Here is a 20,956-nt window from a genome sequence, read left to right as displayed (position 1 = left end):
ATTTAACCCCTTATCCCCCAGCTGACAGGGCTGTGCAGAGCAGCGCCTTAAACACAGGACACTCAGCACATTTGTTCTATATTCTCTGTCTGAGGTTAATTTTATGTTTGATAACTGTTTTCTTCTCGTTTCAGTTGTCCACTTTGTGTTTTTGACAAAACATTCAGAAGAGAGAGAAAAAAGAGTGAAAGTACTTGACTGTGTCTCAGGGATAGCTGGAATTATATTCCTGCTCATCGCAGTTTCATCCATAAGTAAGTCTATGTATAAGTTCCCATGTGTGCTGTTAGCATGTTCTCCCTGTGTTTGCACTGGATCCCTCCATGCAGGGGCGTCATGCACCTTATTTTTTGTGGGGGTGCAGCTTCATACGCAACATACACTGACCAGCCACTTTACTAGGTTCACCTGCTCATTTGCTTATTGAAGAAAATATCTAATCAGCTAATCATATGTCAGCAGCAAGTTATATAAAATCATGCTGATACAGGTCTGGAGTTTCAGGTAATGTTCACATCAAACAGCAGAATGGGGAAGAAAGGCGATTTATGTCAGGGTCTCTCAACCCAGTCCTCAGGGACCGCCAAACGGTTCACGTTTTTGCTCTCTCCCAGTTCCCTGGCAATTGTGGTAATAGGCTGGTAGAATGATAAGAGGCTGGTAGAGTGACAAGAGGCTGGTAGTGTGATAACAGGCTGGCAGAGTGATTACAGGCTGGCAGAGTGATTACAGGCTGGCAGAGTGATAAGAGGCTGGCAGAGTGATTACAGGCTGGCAGAGTGATTACAGGCTGGTAGAGTGATAATGGGCTGGTACAATGTCCACATATCTTCTTGTATTGTAAGCCGTAAAATAACGTCACTTTCATGTCCTCAACATACGGTTAAACCTTTCCACCACAGATGTCTTGACATCATTACCAGTAGCAAAATGTGTTATCCTGCGTTTCTTGGTAAGATTATGAAATTATGAACGTGTCGAACAACTTCCTGTGAACTGTTTGAAGCTTTTTGAGGATCCTGCCTTCAGAGAGAATGGTTTCGAACGCTTTCTTCACCTCTGTGCTGGTCTTGTTTTTAAGACTCTGCACAAATGCATATCTTGATAGAATTTCTATACACGTTAGCATGTATTTAAAATTGTCGTTCTGTTCCGCGTAAGCCGACATGTTGACCAAATCATCCTGCCACTGAGAATTGATATTAGTCACAAAGACTATTTCTTTTAAAGTTATGTCACCATCATAATCTTTTAACCTATACACCGGTGGCGCACATTATGTAATGTGTACGCATCTTCACCAGATAGCCATGTTGCAGCTTGTTTCTTATTTATATTACATGCACCTTCTTCACCTATCAGCGACCAGTATAGTCTGTCGGTACCTCCAAAAGACCTAGGGTTTGATGGCATATAATAGACACGTTTCAAGTACTTGTTATCCATCGCGACCCTCTAACAATAATAGCACAGTGTTTTTAACTCAGGTCATTTATTTAGAAAGATTACAAGCAAGTAAAAAAAAATACCCAAAAACATTTTCAACCAGAGTCAATTGCAAACAGTTATAAACAGATTACACCCCCACCAGAGTCTGTTCAAACTTGTGCATAACCCAGAAATCATTAAATGCCGCATTTACAGCACACTCACAATCTTTCCCTTCAACATCACGTTTCAAAACACGCAATTTCTCCCATACATTTATTTCATCTTTAAGATCAAGTATGATTGCCTTGACAGCACCTTGTACTTTCATAAGGGGTGGCTGTGGGTGGAACATTGTGACCGCTTTCGTGATGACGTTTTTAGGCCACGGTCTATACAAACTTTTTCGACAACTTTTCAAAATCCTTAAAGAAGTAAAATGCATTGGGGTCGTACAGACACAAGTGTTGATGCTGGCTTGGGTGGTTTACAGCGCACCTAAGACAGTCCTCCTGCATATCCTCTTTGATTATCCGATGCAGAATACATACCAGTGTTTCTTTAATAATATTCATGACAGATCAAAATGTTTGCAGACTTCACCAAGCAACAGCATCATTTTCAGGACTGGGTCCCACGATGTGTCCATGAATTCAGGACAATCATACAGAGTCACAGCAGCAGCAGATGTTGACCATTGATCTCATGTAGGACTTGAAGGTGGTGTTGGCAGGCATGGAATGCCATCCGGACCCCATGATGTGCTCCGTTGAAGAGGAGGAGAAGACTCCCTTGAGTTGTCTAGTTGCAGTCCAAAAGTTATTTGCCTTATTGGTGGGGGCCAAGAAGGGTTCCGCAGAGTGAGGGCTTCGGGAGATGTCAGGATGGGCGAAGTTGGCTGACCGTTTGCCATTGCACGCTATGAGGAGGAGTACGGTGCCTTGACTGCTGGCTCACAGGATGAGTTTTAATACGACATGGCAGTATTTGCTAGTTTCATTGGCTGCTACTGTTAGAAGGGGGTTGTACTAACAATTTCCCCACCGTTAGAAAAAAAAGTTTCTTCAGAATTTGTTCTCTAGTTTTATCCTGACACAATCATGATGCGAGAGTCTGTTACCCAGAGTTCCATGCTTGCACTGCCTCATCGGCTTGCGCGGTGCCTATGCATGGTTTAGCTGTGCTGAGTTGCTTGGAGAAGGTGCCTGGTCGAACTCCTTGTGGGTTCTGGTTGTATGAAGTCTGCAAAAATTTGACGGCTACCGGCCATGTTGCTTCCTTGAAGCAACAGTTGTTTCACCACCTGACGCCTACCATTAATAAGGAGTAACTTGGGGCTCTTGGTGGGGGTTTGCGCCACGTTAACGTTTTTTCACCTTGTCATCGTAGGAAGCAAACAGACCTATCAATCATAACACATCTAGCTAACGGGTGGACGCGCCCTCCGTTTGCGGACCCATCTTCCGACCACCATCCTATCGTTTCTGACAAACCATGTGAGATACTAGAGCTAACTTTGACTAAACTTTGTAAAACAAAGTTAAAGCACTTAAATTCACTCCCTAAAAACTTGATTGCTAAGTTTTTTACAGCTATAAAATATTGCATTTGTTTAAAATAACACGTTAACAAACATGATTAATTTTTTTATCCCTTAAAACCTTTAGCTGTCTGACCCTCTTTCATCTCTAACAAGAAAAGATTGACGAGTCCATAGCAACGTTAAAGCGTTAAAAATCATTCTGCTAAAAGTTTTTTTATTCCATCCATCCATCATCTCCCGCTTAATCCGAGGACGGGCAGCAGTCTCAGCAGGAAGGCCCAGACTTCCCTCTCCTCGGCCACTTTATCCAGCTCCTCTGGGGGGATCCCGAGGCGTTCCCAGGCCAACCGAGATACATAGTCCCTCCAGCGTGTCCTGGGTTTTTCCCAGGGCCTCCTCCCAGTAGGACATGCCCAGAACACCTCACCAAGCAGAACCCCCGAATAGACCTTACCAGGGAGGCTGAGGAGTGTGATCCCCCTATAGTTGGAGCGCACCCTCCAGTCACCCTTCTTAAAGAGAGGGACCACCACCCCGGCCTGCCAGTCCATAGGCACTGCCCCCGATGTCCACGCAATGTTGCAGCTCCGGTCAGCTGTCTCCACAATGGAGGTGCGGAACATGGCCCATTCGGACTCAATGTCCCCTGCCTCCCCCGGGATATGGGAGAAGTTCTGCCTCCTCACTATACGCTTGGGCCTCCTCCACCACCAGCGGAGCCAACCCACCACCAGGTAGTGATCAGTTGACAGGCCCGCCCCTCTCTTTACCCGAGTGTCTAAGACATGCGGCCACAAGTCTGACGACACGACTACAAAGTCGATCATCGAACTGCGGCCTAGGGTGTCCTGGTGCCAAGTGCACATATGGACACCCTCATGCCTGAACATGGTGTTCATTATGGACAATCCGTGATGAGCACAGAAGTCCAATAGCAAAGCACCACTCGGACTCAGATCGGGGGGCCCGTTCCTCCCAATCACGCCACTCCAGGTCTCACTTTCATTGCCCATGTGAGCATTGAAGTCCCCCAGCAGAACAAGAGAGTCCCCAGGAGGAGCGCTCTCCAACACCCCTTCCAAGGACTCCAAAAAGGGTGGGTATTCTGAACTGCTGTTTGGCGCATAAGCACATACAACAGTCAGAACCCATCCCCCCACCCGAAGGTGAAGGGAGGCTACCCTCTCGTCCACTGCGGTAAACTCCAATGTACAGGCCCTGCCAGAGTGCAATAACTATGCTCACCCACGCTCGGCGCCTCTCCCCGCAGGCAGCTCCAGAGTGGGAAAGGGTCCAACCCCCCTCAAGGAGTTCTAGAGCCCAAGCTGTGCGTCGAGGTGAGCTCGGCTATATCTAACCGGAACTTCACAATCTCGCGCACCAGCTCAGGCTCCTTCCCCATCAGAGAGGTGACATTCCAGAAATCAAATACAATTAATTGTTTTTCTAATTATTTTTAATTGTAAACATCATTTAGATTAGAGACACAATTTCAAAATGGAGTGGTACTTCTATGTCTGACCACTAGAGGCCCAATGGGGCGTTACTCCCTTGGTGGGGATCCACTGGTGACCCAGGAGGAAAGAAAACAAATGGCTTTGGGGCATTTCAGTTTCAGAGCTTAGAAGCCAGTTCGCAGTGACTATTGTGAGCACTCAATGAACGGAAGTTGAAGTTGTATAAAAAGGCATGCATTTATTTCTAACTAACTATAAATATATATTTCTAACTAACACTACTAACATAAAAACAGGCTGTTAGGCTGTTAAAATGAATGGAAGTCAGTTTACTTGGTTGCAGAGTGAGGAGGGTCCTGGCCGTAGGTTTCAGCGGTGATCAGCTGAGGGAATGGTGGCATTCAAGGCCATCAGTAGAGCCCCTTGGATTTTCTCTCCTTGTGAAGCTTTAAGGTGAAATGCTTTGTCTTGGTTGCAGTTCTCTGTTGGGTAGCAGGTCTTCACTGTCAGGCTTCAGGACTGGCTTCTCTACTGGGCTTTGCGGTGGTCTAGTGATTTCTTGATGGTTTTTTGGAGGGCTTCTCACCAGGCTGCTCTGAGGTACCAGGTTTTATGGTCTAAAGTTCATGAATATGGGTGACCAGGTATCCAACACCTGAACCAATGGCTGGTCGTCTAGTTGGCGGGCTGTCGGAGGGGTGTCCGTGGCAGTCCTTTTGGTATTTATGACTAGACTAAGGCCAAATTTAAAAGAGAACTTTTTAGGGTGTTTGGTTGAGTCTGTGGTTTGTAAGGCAGGATGGTATGGGGTGGGGGGGGGGGGTTGTGTGCCAAGTTGAGAGACCCTATCCTTGAGGTCCATTCTGCTGTCTGTAGGTCCCTAAATCTTTGGGCCATAAAAGCTAGAATGCTGGCCTCCTTTGTAATCTGTATGTGTGTGTGTGTTTGCGGTCGCTAACCCCCCTTTTATGCCTAGGCCAACGAGTAACTCTCAATCCCGGCTGCGCCTTGTCTCAGGCAACCTAGAATCTTAGTCCTGGCGTATGCGTGTGTGTAATCCTACGCCAGAATCACAGGTGATGCAAGTCTGATTGCAGCGATGTCCGGTCTCTATCTATTTAAGAAATTCTTTCTTAAATGGGCTTCGACTGCATTCACGTTGCCCGGTCTTAGTATTACACAATGGGCATCATGAACTTCAGTCAGCCTCAGCAAATACTCCTGTAGTTTGCATGAGGAGATCCTGCACATGTCCATTCACACAGGGAAAGCCTCCCTTAGTTGTTCCTGCAGTCTGGTCAGGAATGAACGATATTCCACATTGTCCCCATGGTCGTAATCTGGGTGTTGGGCGGTGATATTGTCCACCTCAATGTAGATGGTAGATATTTTGGAAAAATCCAATCCCAAACACAGTCCAAATAGTCAGCAGGGTTCATAACTGCTGGGTTGAAATTCTCTGCGGAACTGTCCCAGTTCCTCCGAAAACCTCTCTGCTCTTGTTTATGGGAGGTTGGTGAAGCTCCACAGTGAGGTCACCAGCAGTTCAGAGTTGGTGGACTAACATGTGGTCACCATGGGGTCCTGCCACTTCAGCCATGGGCAACTGCATGACATTGTGTAGTTGACCTTTGTCATCTGGTCACAATGGGTTTCCCGTGCTTTGCGGCTCGGCAGTTCTGGAACGAGTATGACTGGAGACAGGGGATGTCAGGTCGGCTGGGGCACGGGGCTGGTCAGGCTGATGTGACTGTGATGCCATGGGCTGTTGTCCAGCGGCGTATGACAGTGGCGGCTGGTTGGGGTTGACAGGTCTCCACAGACAGGAGTCCAGGTCCGGGTCAATCTGTTTAACACACTGTGAGTTTCCCCCCTCCCTGACTGTCTGCCATTTCTATCTCGCCTCTGTGCCTCTGCCTCTCAGTTTCCAAAGGTGGTCCAGTTCACATTCACCCTATTATTTTTATTCCTTTTTTAATTATATCTTTCTACTTGTTAAAGTTTCACCTTCAATTGTCTCAAACTGAAAATACCTTCATTCGGAAAACTACATTCTATTATCTGAAATGGCAAATGTTCACATGTCCCAACTCTGTAATTAAATCTCATAATATTTACATTAGGAGTTGTCTCGACATTCACCTTCGTTTGTTTGCTGCCTCCAGATCCAATTTTAGAAATCAAAACTTACCTATGACATGTGATCCTGGAAAAAGCTAAAGACAGGGTCCACATACAACAAGTTCTCAGAATTATTTTCTTGTGCAGCTCTTTTATACTTCTGCCTCATGTTTATCATTCTATGCCATAAGAAAGAAGGTTCACAGTTACTGTCTCTGTGTGCAGCCAAACAGAACCGGCCAGAACCAGCTCTGTAATTGTCAGTGTCACCTTCCTCTTGCTCAGCTGCTAAGCGGCCCCAACTTTCCATTTACTACAGCGGGATGCAGTGAGCGGCAACAGGTTCTACAGGGTTGTTTCCTCCTCATGTGGGCTGGTCATTCTGCTCAGGCAGGGCCTTCAAATTCATATTCTCAATTCAGGAGGAAATGCTGACGGCAGGTTCTCTTATATTCTTTCTGACCTGAGGGGCTCATTCTTCCTGTATCTGTCTAACCATATCCTCAAACTCCAGGAATGTGAACCTGTTATTGGAACAGCCATCCACGACCCTGTCCTGGATAAATCTCCCTCTCCTGTGGGTAGCTGGGTGCCCCCCTCCCCTCATTCCCTGTGTAAATCTGTGGAGGACCTCAATTTGGTCTCATTCCGTCTAATGAACCCCTCCACCAGAGAAAACTCTTTATTCTCTCCTCGCTTCAGGTCCCAGTCTGGCATATATTACATCTTTGTTTCTCGCTCTCTCATACCTGCTGTTTCTAATGCTTCTCTGCTTTCCTCTTCTTTATCTGATCACAAGTGTGCTTTACCCCAGCTGGCTGTGCCCTCTCTACCTCCTCAGGCCTTGCAATGGAGATTTAATACTTCTCTGCTTCAGAATCAAATTTATAGCTTATTTGACCCCTAGACTTGAAGAATTTATCTCTGTTAATGGGGGCTCCACTGATGACCCAGCCTACTGCTGCATGGCTGATAAGGGCTTCCTTTGTGATGCCAAGGTGGCTTTCGCTAACAGCCTGGCTCACAAACGTCATCAGAAGATTTCTGATCTTCAGTTAGAAAGTGAGCCTTGCTGTGGTGGATCAGGATCATGAGATCCGTATTTCTAACACAAGGGCCGAGCTGAATGCTCTTCTGTCATACTGTCCGAGTTTATGGTTCATTACATCAGGTCTCACTATTACGTATGTGTCAGGTGAAAGACCTAGTAAACTATTGGCTCTCAGGCTTAGGCAATCTTATCAATTCATGATAATATAGCTGTGTATTAGACTAACTTAGGTATATGATCTATATCTCACCGTAGTCACATTTCTTACAGGATAAAACGTGATTTTGTATATGAATGATACATACATACAATAATCACTATATTAACTGTTCAGTCGGTGGATTAAATGTTAATGTGTTTCCAAACATTTGTTTCACTGACTGTTATAGGCTACCTGTCACTGCACTCTTTTCATGGACCTGTTGTCTAGCACACTGGTCTTCATTGCCATGCAAACTTATTGTAGCAAAGGATCGTGGGAGTTGTAGGTTTGAATTCTAACATCATTGTGGAATTACAAGGGGAAAAAAAGTTGCAAATTGAGCACATAGTAACCGGCGTTGTTTAGAATTAATTTACATGACGTAAATACAGAAAAAAATCTGTCGCTAGCAATGATTTATATGATATTATATAATAATTATATGCACTGTGATTCAAGAAATAGTGTGAAACAGGCTAAACAGTCTGGAACCTAAATCTAAAACCCTGAGGGGCCCAGAGCCCCTTCAGTCTCTATCAGCATGACGCCTCTGCCTGCAGGTGCTCTGGTCCCCCCCCCCCCCCCCCCCCCACACATACACACTCACACAAAACATGCATTTAGGTTAAATGGGGTCTAAAAATGGCCCATTGTGTGTGAGTGGATGATGTGTCCTGTGATGGACTGGCACCCCACCATGGTGTACCCTGCTCTGGGCTTTTTAGGGATAGTCTCACTATAGAGTTGTACTTCAGAAGTGGTTATGGATGGATGGATAACGTTTATATGTAGTTTGTTTTGGCCCGTGGGATATCAGAAATGTACAACATCCATCCATCCATCCATCATCATAACCACCGAATTCCAACTGGGGTTGCAGAGGGACAGAGCCTATCACGGGAACAAGAGGCACAGGCAGGAACCAACCCTGGGCAGGCGCCAAGACACTGCTGGGCCCACACAGCTACAGGGCCAATTCAGACTCGCTTATCAACCTGCACACTTTTGGACCGTGGGAGGAAACTGGAGCCCACTCGAACACGGGGAGGGCATGCAAACTCCACACAGAAAGGACCAAACCCAGGACCTTCTTGCTGTGAGGCAGCAGGGCTAACCACTGCGCCACCACGCTGCCCAAAGTACAACCTGGATTGTTAAATTATTTTTTCACAAATATGTACATTTAGGGATGTATGATCACATGTCCAAGTCACTCACTCTGGGATGTGCTTTTCATACCCCAATGTTCAATAAGGGATTCAAACCCAGAACCCCCATGTAACAGGCCTGTGCAGCACCAGTGAACACATCTGTGTTTGTACTCTGTCTGACATGGATTTCATGGTGACTGACCCTATTCTTACTTTATTTTAGTTGCTGTCATTGTTTATGTGGCAATATACTCTGATTTACCTTGGAAAGAACAACTTGGAACGTTTTCCACTTTATTAACGTTTCCAGTCATCATGGTTTTATTCACAGGTAAGTATGTTTTCAGGTTTTGTAAAGAATATATTTAAAATTTGTTTTAGACTTTGGAATGTCAGGAACACTGGAACAGAATGAGGTATAGATATATTTATTTGCTACATTGTAATGAATTAAACATACAAACGTTAAACTTGAGCATTGAAATGATGGGGAAATTAACTTATTGTACTTTCCATAATGAATATGTATGTAATTAGGGCATTGTGATACAATACCCAATTAAAACACCCTTTCATAACCCATTTAAATTTGCTGTGCACTTTTAGTGCAGCATCCAATAAGGGATTGAAACCCAGAACCTCCAGGTGACAGTGCTCTGCAGGGTTTTAAACACAAGACTTTTGAACACATCTGTTTGTGTCTCTGTCTGGTGACTGAAACTTATCTTCCCTTATTTCAGCTGGGTTCAGTGTGTTTCGGATAATACGCTTCCGAAGGATGGGAAGAACAGTACGACTTAGAGACATTCTTGTAATCATAAGTGATTTCCTGTGTAAGTATATTTATGTGGATTTATTTGTTCACATTAACATTTATGTTCATTGGCACATTAAGAATTCTGACCATAGTGAGATTTAGAGCTGTTTCATTTTCCATGGCACACAGGCCCAGTGGGCAGCTCTGCTGCTTCTTAGCTCCAGGGCTGGGGGTTCGAGTCCCACCTCTGCTCTTTGTGTGGAGTTTGCAGGTTCTGGTGTTTGACAGATTACACTTGTAACCTGGACACCTGACATTTTATCCATTAGGATGCTATTTTGTGGACCTGATGTTGGGTGACATGTAGAGTATATGGGTATCCACCCCCTGCCAGCACGTGCTGGCCCCCATCTTCGTCATGCCACTAGGTTTTGGGGGATCCTCTGACTCACAGGGGCATTAGTCTCCTTGGCCTGTGTTTTGACCCCTGCTGCCCTCGGATCATGTATAGACTGATGAGAGAATGAAGGTGTCTGATTTGCTCTGTTTGCCTTACAGATGATCCTGTACTGTTTAACATGCTGTTCCTTGCTATTTATTCCCAACTCTTTGCCTGGATTAACAACACATTTAAATTAGGTGAGTCTCCCTGCATTTTCATACTTATTATGTGTGTAATTGGAGGTGGGTGTTTCTAATACAGTTAATAACTTCTGCTGTGTGGAGGCTCAGTGTGTCACGACCGGGTGTAAGGGGGGGGGGGGGGGGGGCAGAAAGGGAGGCAGAGATCCAGAGGTGAGGAAGGATGAGAACAGGGTTTAATAAGGTAAAATCAGGGTATGGGACAGGAACAGCAGGGACAGGGCAACTGGGACACAGCAAAACCAGGTGCAAACACAGAGAGCAAGGACTAGCACAGGTAGGGAAACACAGACCAGGGGTTCAAGGTCCGAATGAGGACTTCTGGGGAGCTGGAGCTTAAACAGGCAGAGGGGAAAGGAGGGAACTAGAGGCTGGTGCACTGATAGGAACTGGTGGTACTGGTCTGGCGGGCTCTGAGTGGTGCAGGGAGGAGAGACTGTGAGCGCCCTCTGCTGGTTCCCAGAGGTGCTGTGACACAGTGGGCAGTACTGTAGCTTCACACTGAGGGTTCGATTCCTGTGTATGTGGGACTGAGCCCTGATTGGTCTAAACCCATTAATTCTGACTTATGTGTGGGACTGGACAGCAGGTGGATAATGGATAAAAACACATTTTTGTATTCTGAATATGTAAGACAAGGACCTGTATTCCAGTACAACCCAACCCTGGTGTCATGTGACTGGGAATGTGTGAATTGTACCTTTATAAAGGTAGCCGAAGGAAAAACAGTGATTGACATTGATGATGTTGCATTTTATATTGATAATTGTGATAGTATAAGGCACTAGTATGGATAATTATACACCAGAGATTAATGTTGCATTTTATATTCATAATAATTATAGGATAAGGCACTAGTGTGGATAATTATACACCTCAGACTAATGTGATCTTTCTCTTTTCAGAATATTCGATTCCGACTGCAGTAGCTGCTTTGGGAATCTGTACCTGCATAAATATCAAGAGTTATTTATTGCATCATGAAAAAAAACATTTGGAGGGATTTTACTGTAAGCATGAAACTTTGTACTGAACCATATTCAGCCTGTTTGTCACTGATGATTTACATGAGTCACCCTTTAAAATGAGTCATCAGAGTACAATTAAAATCCATGTAGTTCTCAATGTTTGATGCTCCCCTGTTTATATATAGTTTAAAATTATAACGCTTTGCAGAATGATGCTTATTCAGATATTGAGTACGGAAAAAACAGTTTTTGCTCCTATGAATATAACAGAGTTTCAGAATGCTGACCACAAAGAAGAATCAGCAGAGGGGAAGAAAAACAGGTCACACTTAATATTATTTTATTTAACTGAACGTCGCAGCACAGACGCGTTTCAGCGTGATGCCTTCCTCAGTGTACTGCTAGCAATGTACCCTTCTGGCTTAATAAGACACATCCCTGCTGGACAACCAATGAAGATACAACAGGTGTCATGGGCACCACCAGACCATCACCAGCCGGAAGTTCTGGTGCCAACTGGGACTGTCTATGGTCTCTGTCAGGAAATCCATGATCCAGCAACAGGTGGAGGTGCTGAGACCAGGCAGGGAAAGTATTTCAACCAGCCTGTATAAAATTATGGTATTAAATGCTGAAGTAAAATCTATGTACAGCATTCTGACATAAGCAAGAAAGCACAGTGGAGTCTGGAAGATACAGCATCTTCTGTAGGCTGGGTAGGATGAGATGGCAACTGGAGTGGATCCAACGAAATGGGAAGTTTTGCAGTGATGTGACCTTTACTGAGGCGTTCTAAGTGTAGGGAACCGTCCACTGGCCCAATGGCGGAATCCAATTGGACAGCCAAAGGCTTGGAATGCGTGTGGGTCCTTCAGAGCGCTCCCGTAAAGTTACTTACCCATTTAGGTAAAACCGAATTATAATTCTGACTCCAATTTAATTAAAGACCTTTTGTGATGTTTTAGTCATGACATTTACGTTATTCAGATTACTCCTGCTCTTTGCCTTCTATTGCTGAACTCCCATTAATCCCGGACAGTGGAATACACTGGATTTGCCACGGCCGATAGGGCGATCTGCGGATCTGCTACATAGGACTTGGTTCAGAAGTTGGGAAATCACTACAACTTAACACAATGTCAGCCTAGAAGACCGTTCGGACCCGGTGACCTATAACTCCTCAGAGGCTCAGACGACACTTGTTGTATCTGAACTTGTGCGCGCCTCAGAGTTTGAGCCAGTCTTTGCCGTAACTCAGAGTGTGCATGCAACAGAGGCTGAGCTGGTCTTTTACCATAACTCAGCTTGGGCAGTCGCATCGGGTCCCGGAGAAATGGGGTTGAGTCAGAGGATGCTAGACAATGTATGATGTAATGAAGTTCCATCCATCCATCCATTTTCCAAACCGCTTATCCTACTGGGCATCTGGATGTGGTTACATTTGGAAAAAGCCAAAGGATGCCATCAGCCCACAGTGTCTGTTGGTGTGGGCAGCCATCTTGTGGGAGTCATTAGGTGTGATGATGCTGTACATGGTCCTATAACAGCCAAGGAACATGAGGGCTTTTTACAAGAGCAGCTGCTCCCTGTGGCTCAGACACTGTTCCCTCATGATGTTCCCTCATTCCAAGATGATAATGCGACCATACACACTGCTAAACACATTCAGGAGAGGTTTCATGAGCACCAGGATGATGTCAGATGCCTTCCTTGGCCTCCCAGCCACCAGATCTAAACATCATTAAAGCTTTATGGGAAGTTCTGGAGCACAGTGTGTGAAGTCGATTTCCATGTTATTCATGCAAAGATCTGGAGGATTTTCTCTCTGAAGATCAGCCCAATGTCCCACTGCACACATCAGGATTCCATGACCACATTGCATGAAGATCTGAACCTATTATTGCAGCTAAAGGGGGCCAAACTCCTTATTAGGTCCTTGGGATTAATATACTAATGGTTCCATTATTTTGTCCACCCCCTGTAAGTGTCCATCCCTCAAAGATATATCAGGCAGAAGTAAACAGAGGGATAATGTTTAATGGGACCTGATGTATGTTACGTTTATTTAATATGTTATTTTATGTGTTTTACTGTTTTTCAGATTTTGCTGGGGATTTTCTTCCTGCTTCACCTAATATTAAGTTTCCTGTATCTAAGTGTGATTCTAGAAAATGACAAAGGTAAGGAAAACCTTTAACTGTAAGCAAACCATTTGACTGTAATAGAGCTTTACAGTAACTCTCAGCTATTTGGTACATGGTTTTTGTAAAATGTTTATAAACCTGAAATATTTTTGGGCTGCTGTTAATAATGCAATATAACTATTTCTAGTTTGAAGGTATAATTGAATTACACCTTACTAATAAAGGCATATACTGTCTATAAAATTGGCAGTTAATACCTTCTGTTTAAGCTGTAAAATGAAAATTTCCAGTGATGGAGTGGTTTTGTTATTTAACTTTTTCTGTGCATCTTCAAAGACGTATTTACTGATTGTAGAGGAACAGGAAGCTGTTTATTTCATTAATAACTTTTGTTCGATTAGAAACTGAAATTAAATGCAACTAATTCTGGCCGCAGGACGACCTGTAAAGATCTGCCAGTTTGTGTTCCTCTACATTCTGATTGTCACATTGCTCTTTCTATTCTGGAAACGGAAACATTTCCAAGGTACGTATTCGTTTCACATTAAAATAAATTTTAAACAGGCCTTTTATTGATAAATATTTAAATGTGTACAATACACTCTCTAAAACCCTTGGAGTGCAGTGAATCACCATGACAGCCATCATATCCAGATGGACAAACTTGGAACCATGATAGATCTGCCCAGGAGTGGCCAGCTGAACAGAATTACTCCAAGAGCACAAAGAAACCTGATCAGGGAAGCTACAGCAGATCACAGACGAAGATCTAAGGAACTGCAGGCCTCTCTCAGATTGGTTAATGTCTTATTCCATAATTAGAAAGACTCTGGGCAAAATTGTGTCCAATGGGAGAGATGCAAGGAGAAACCACAATTAAAAAACATGCTGTGGGGATGCTTTGCAGCTATGTCCAGACGCCTTCCTGATCGCTCCGATTAGACTGTATTTTATTTAATATTTTTATTTATTACCGTCTTTCACGCTCACACAGTAACAGTTTATTGTAAGATTTTTAACTTTTGACTTTTAATTCTATTTTTGATTTGATTTGCAGTCTAAGAGTAGTTCAGGGTACATTTCACTGCATGTTGTATTTGTATAACCATGTGACAAATAAAGTATCTTTACTGGTGCACGGTCTGGGCGACTTGCTGTAATTGAGGGATGCAGCTGTGCAATATTGCAGTGTGCGCTCAGAAGGGCAGTATTGCAGAGTATGTTCAGCAGTGCAGTATTGCAGCTGTCTGCCAGAAAGTGCTGAAGAGTGTCCTTCTGAAGCTCAAGCATGATTGGGTTATGCAGCAGAAAAACAGCAAGTCCACCCCTGAATGGCTGAAAACGAAAAAACAAAATTAAGGTTTTACAGAGGCCTAGTCAAAGTCCTGACTTGAACCCCATTGAGATATAGGGGACCTTAAATGGGCAGTTTATACTCGAAAACTCTCCAATGTGGATGAATAGAAACAATTCTGTTGAGAAGAGTGGGCTAAATTCCTCGAAAATGATGCCAAGGGGGGGGGGGGGGAATTATTTTATCACATGGGTGCTATGGGTCTTGGGGGAATATTTGTTTGTTTGATTTTTTTTATTTTATTTTTCATTTTTTTCCCTTCCTTCAGTGAATCAAATAATCATTTCAAAACTGTTGCATGCTTAGGATGTTGGTTGTATTGTGCTACATTTGTTTGGTTTTCAGACACAATTAAGTATTATGGATGAACAAAAATAGAGGGAATCAGGCCAAATACTTTCTCACAGCACTGTATGTAGCTGTATGACTAATGCTTTTCTCTACCTTTCAGCCAAACCCCATAAATATGTATATTTCTCGGGGGCTTTGCTCTCCCTCTCCTGAATTCGGCCCTGGCTGTAGTATTAAAATTCAAAGCAGGTAAATACACTAGAACTCTGAGATGTTTATCCTGCACTTTTACTATTACTAGGTGAACTTAACTGTACAGCTAAATTGTACGAGACCCTTTATGAAATACTATATAGATTCCTGTGGTTTAATATCTGTCACTTCCCTGCTGATTTACTGACCTCAGTTCTCAGTGATTTTTGTGATGATGTCATTTCAGACACAGGAAAACAGCCACTGGATCTGATTGTCCTGATTACTGGGTCTGTCTTCCTCTTTGGCTGGTTTGTTATACAGATGTCTGCATACTGTAAGTATAACAGAGATATGATCCATAACTTACCATAAAGGTTGAATATGTGTACTGGGACTTTTCCAGTATATTTGTGGCTTTCCAGTCATTGTTCACATCTCCACATGCTCAGTACTTAACCTGAATGAATATTACATTCATAACCACATTGTTATTTATTCACTATACAATGTGACTCAGGGTGTAACATTTCATATCACTGCTGTTTTAATTCTTTTGAGCTTTTTTGCTCTTCCTTTATGATGCTGTTTCAGTGGTGTAGGACTGTGATGGCCTCCTGTCAGTAGGGGGCACTGAGACTGTAATGGGGAGCCTGACTATTACAAAGGAAGGGAGATAATATACAGTAAACATCCTCAGTGATGCAGCACATGTGTCCATGTAATACAGAAACTGCTCCAATAAGCTCCAATTGATGTCTTAATAGTTTGAGCTCCAACATGATTTATTGAATCTTTTTTTAATTTTAGGGTTGGCCAAAAAAGAAAAGTAAGTAGAAATTTTTCTAATAAAATGTAATTAATGTAAAGAAAATCCATCCATGCAAACTACACAGAGCCCAAGCCGGAAGTGTGAGGTGTTAAATATTAAAATTTTCCAACAGTCCATCACAGTTCAAGTCTATGATTCAACTCTAGAATTACCTACATTTAAGGTGGTTGTAGGAATTGGTAAGATGCTCATAAATCACTGTACTTACAATGTGATATTCTGACAAAAACTCTGTAATAACTGTTTTTCCTTAGAATAAAAGAGCAGGTGGGTTTGGTTGAGAGACACCAAGATCCTGAACCAGACCAGGTAGGTGCCCAAGATACATCTGCCCCTCTGGCTGGTGTCCTGGGGCCTGTTTCTCTACATCAGTCTGACCATCTTCCCTCAGATTATTATACATAATTGTGTCTGTAGCAGATCTGTGTCCCTTGTGCTCTTCCTCCTTCCCTGTAAGTATGGAGTCTGTTGAGATAGAGAAAGAGCCCTTATGACTCCAGCACACAGGAACATGTCAGTACATTCTGCATGGTCACGGGCCGCTGATGTTACACATGGTAGGGAAGGCAGTCATTTCACACTGTAATGTAGTCATTGTAATGTAGTCACTGTAATGTAGTCACTGTAATGTATTCACTTCCAGGGCTGCCCTGTCTGGCTGCCTGCTACAGCAGCTCTCGTGTGTGTTTGTTTGTTTTCTTTGTTATTTCTGTATTGTAATGTTACAGTTCTCTCTGTATCTTTTTAAAATACCTTTTTATGACTAACATGGTGTGGAACAGGAATGTTCTACTGCTTTTTGCAGCTGTATTACATGCCACTGTATTGGGTTGGCCGTGTACGTACCTCAGTTGGCAGACGCCACAGTAGCCATGAAGAAAATACGTTTCATGGTTAGCAAACTCACCACCCCACGGCTTTCATTGCCATTTCTGGTGATTTCAGTCAGGGTTCACTGTCCTCCATCCTCACCAGCTTTTCAGTCTGTGCACTGCACCACCAGGGCAAACAGGACCCTGCACTTATGCACAATACTAAGGAGACACGTTCATCTCTCTGCCTGACCGGGGCATCTCTGACCCCAATATGACACATCTTACCCCAGCATATATACCAGTAATTTAACAGCTGCCAGCCACCACCAGAACCATGAGGAAGTGCAGGATGCCTTAGAAGAGACAGACTGGGACAAACTCTGTGAGTCTTACAGGGAGGAACCTGAGAGACTCAGCCACTGTATCACAGTCTACAGCCGCTTCTGTGTGGACAATGCAGTCCCCGCAAAGTCAGTGCGCTGTTTTCAAAATAAACCATGTATCACAATGACCTGAAGAACCTTCTGAAAAAGATGAGATGAATAAGAAGAGGTCATTCAGATCTGGAGACAAGGAGGAGACCAAGCAGGTGCAGGCAGAACTGAAAATTCAAATCAGCAATCGGAAAAACCACTACAAGGACATGTTGGAACACAATTTTCAGCTTAACTGTGTGAATTAAGTGTGGAATGGGATGAGGACCATCATCGGCTACAAGCAGAATGGAAATATTGAGTTGGAGCTAATGAGCTAATAAGGCTAATGAGTTGAATCTATTTTTAATTACATTTGATTCTCACGAATCATTGCAGCCCTCCACTGACACCACCAGCATCAGTGTACGCTTTCTAACTGCAGAATCTCTTTTCAGGAACCAGAACTTTTTTCTGGAACCAGGAACTTTTATCGTGTTCACACTGCAAGAACTTGGCCTGATTCTAGTTTCTCAGATGTAGTTCAGGAACCCTTTTCAAATCCCTACTCCAGACTAGGTACTTGTCGTTTCATACAGTGATAACTTGCTGACTGGTTGGCCACAAGCACCACTGCTAACTTGAAAGTTATGTGGAAGTGCTGGGAAAAGAGATAAAAGTAGCAAAGCAAAAACTGAGCAGAATTGCAACTATTTTTGCATTTCAGTTACATTAAGTGCATCAATTAATACTTTTTGCTTGCATCTCCCTATTTCTGCATCAGAAAATTTGATTGATAACTAATACTTTTCTCTAATATCGGCGGTACCGATGGTGAAACTTGCCAACGCTTTAAATCGATTAACGTTACATCAAAATCATTATGTTTTTAACATTACATCTGTCAAAAACAAAAGATCGATCTGCTGGTCAGATTTAATAATGAACTATAAACATTCTGCAGGTCATATAAATAAAAGGCTTTTTCCCATTTTGATCGCAATCAACCCCCCCCCCCCCCAAAAACTAACAAATAACTAACAAAACAATTTGTTCATCCAGCAGTGCTTTGGAGGGACATTCTAGTTTCATATGAAATTATGTGTAAAGTCTAACCTACAAGCTTTTTGCGTCTCCCATGCTTATTTAGCATAAAGTTATTCCTGTTGCGGTGTGAAAGTGACAACGAAAGTGGCCAGGAGCAACAAAAGTCCCCGGTCGAGACAGCCCAGGACTCGGAACCAGGTTCCAGAACTTTGGTGTGAAAAGTGCCCATTGTGCCAGCTCTGGGTGTTCTGGCCTCTCATTGCCTCCTCTGACCACCACAACCTCCGCACTTCCACTTCCCTATCAAAGACACCAAACCCCAGGTCTCCAGCCCCTCTCCACTTACCAGTCTGTCTTTCTCCACTGACCAGAAAGAGCTGGAAACTGAACAAAGCTGTGGGGCTTGATGGAATCAGCCCCAGGGTGCTCCAAACAAGTGTCAGCCAGCTCAGTGGAGTCCTACAGTACCGGTTCTCCCTCTCACTAAGTCTGCAGAAGGTGTCCCAGCTCTGGAAGACATCCGGTGTGGCCCTTCTTCCAAAGCCTAACTCTGACTCTAAGGACTTCTGGCCATTTGCTGTCATCAATTATCCTGAAGACCTTCGAGAGGCTGGTACTGAAACTTAGACCACTGGTAATAAACCATCTAGATCCCCTCAGTTTGTCTACCAGTCACACACAGGTACGGACGATGCTTTAGTGACCCTGCTTCGCAGAACAGAGCAGGGGACTCCCTTCACTGTGACGGGGATATGGAAAAAATCCTTAGCCTTCTCTATGCCGACCCCGCACCATTATCCTGCACTTGGCCCTGCATGGAGCATTCTCTGACGAGGTGGCCAGACTAGCCATACCTGCAGCAGACTCTAGGTCCCCCAGCTTAGTCAGCTGGAGCAGCTGTGTCCACTGCAGACGGCCCTGGGGTTGGTGGTGGAGAGAGTCATCATGTGGAGCGAGTCGGCTGGCCCCTGCCCCGCAGAAAGGACACACCTGCTGCACAGGCCGCATATGGCGACTGCTCAGAGCTGGGGAGGCTCGCGAGGGCGACTAAAACAGCTGGGCTGTTACAGGCTGCGTGCAGTAACAGCTTAGAGTTGCGGAGGTCCACATTGGTGATCGGAGCGGCTGGGCTGCTGCTTCGGTAGTTGAGTGGCTGCTCCTGCTGAACATGGACGAGTAGCTGCTAGGGGACAGAGCCCTGATGAGCTGATCCCTGGCCAATCCTGATTGTGCCCTACCCCAGGCAAGACCTTGCCTTTGGAGGTTGCTGTAGCTCCTGAAGCAGATATTCTCCCCCCCCCCCCCCCCCCCACCTGTCTCTTACAGACATCCTTCATACTCCCAAAAGCTGTGCAGTGGCACCACTGGTTAAATCCCCAAACCTTTGCAAATGAGGTGAAATAAATAAAAGTTATGTTTGTTGTCAATGACAGGCGTGTACTTAGGCAGTCAAAAGAAATGTTTAAAGCTATTTATCTGGGCAGTAATCATCAGAATATATGCAAGAAAAACACAAAAATTTCCTGTGTTCTCCAAAAAGTTGTATGTAGTTGGTTGGCTAGATGAACACTGCTTCAGTTCCCAAATGTCTCTTCAAGAGCACATCAGCCATTCAATGTATTTATTACATTTCACCATCAGCTCATTTAATTATATTGGTTAAAAAAAAAAAAAAACCTAATGAAATACTGATTAACTGTATGAGGTGTGCTAGTGGTTGAGTTAAAAAATACACGGGTGTATTGGATGGTTGTTTCCAGTACTGAGGTGATTTTAACATTTTGAAATGGCTAAGCTAACACACTCTTACAGGCACACTATTATAGTTTTACACCAACATAAAGATCATTTTCTTTGGCTGCCTAAGACCTTTGCATAGTACTGTACACTGATACATGCCGCATCCACAACCCCAAAACCAAAATGAGCAGTCCAGGTCAGCCACTCCCCTCCACTCAACCCCCAAGTGACAGCAATGTACAGCCTAATATACATGCCTTCCTATGATTGACAGCCAAATTTCATGCTACAATACTACTTTCTCACGGTTTTCTGGTTTCTCACAGTTACTATAATGAATTACGCACTGTGGTCATTATGTCACACATCTATCAAAACCTGCCACAGGGGAAGCAAATGTCTTACATTGTCCATGCATGAATGTTGTGAATATTTTATAAGTTTAAGTATTTGATGAATACTTGTGTATTAGACATAAGTTTATTTGGTTGCATGAAAATTAGTCACAAAATGAAATGTAAATAGCACGTTATGGTCTCTGCTTTATTTGAGTGGCTAAACCTGTCAGTATAAAATGTACTAACTGACACTCTCACAGAGATCATCTGATTCCCAGGTGGGTGACAGGCTATCTCCTCAGTACTCTGGACCAAACTCACAGGAGGTAAGCAAAGGTCTTCCTTTCATTCAGGGTTGCTGTAATCCACCCTATGCCCTTCATCTTTAAAAACTGACAGCTGTCACATTTGCATGGGAAGCTGGAATCTTACAAAATGTCTCTGTGCATAAACATTGTGAATATTTTATG

The 20,956-nt window shown here is 43.9% G+C and overlaps 1 protein-coding gene across 2 annotated transcripts in view; it reads left to right on the top strand.

Annotated features, from left to right (window-relative positions):
- LOC125705354 (uncharacterized) overlaps positions 1-14,382 on the top strand; it is a 115,954-nt gene extending 101,572 nt beyond the window's left edge. The window contains exons 9-15 of one of the 2 annotated variants that reach the window (XM_048971890.1): positions 135-254; positions 9,177-9,284; positions 9,694-9,786; positions 10,269-10,349; positions 11,258-11,362; positions 13,422-13,500; positions 13,901-13,990. In XM_048971890.1, coding sequence (XP_048827847.1) covers positions 135-254; positions 9,177-9,284; positions 9,694-9,786; positions 10,269-10,349; positions 11,258-11,362; positions 13,422-13,495 — 581 coding nt within the window. In that variant the 3' untranslated portion in view covers positions 13,496-13,500; positions 13,901-13,990. Of the gene's footprint in view, positions 1-134; positions 255-9,176; positions 9,285-9,693; positions 9,787-10,268; positions 10,350-11,257; positions 11,363-13,421; positions 13,501-13,900; positions 13,991-14,089 lie in introns of those variants that run through there. The other variant, XM_048971889.1, reaches the window with a different exon arrangement.
- The last annotated feature ends 6,574 nt before the right edge of the window (positions 14,383-20,956 follow it).

This window comes from Brienomyrus brachyistius, chromosome 12, assembly GCF_023856365.1.
Source record: "Brienomyrus brachyistius isolate T26 chromosome 12, BBRACH_0.4, whole genome shotgun sequence".
NCBI classification, from domain to species: Eukaryota; Metazoa; Chordata; class Actinopteri; order Osteoglossiformes; family Mormyridae; genus Brienomyrus; species Brienomyrus brachyistius.
The sequence above is the reverse complement of the archived record's forward strand: the minus strand, read 5'-3'. Positions and strand labels throughout refer to the sequence as shown.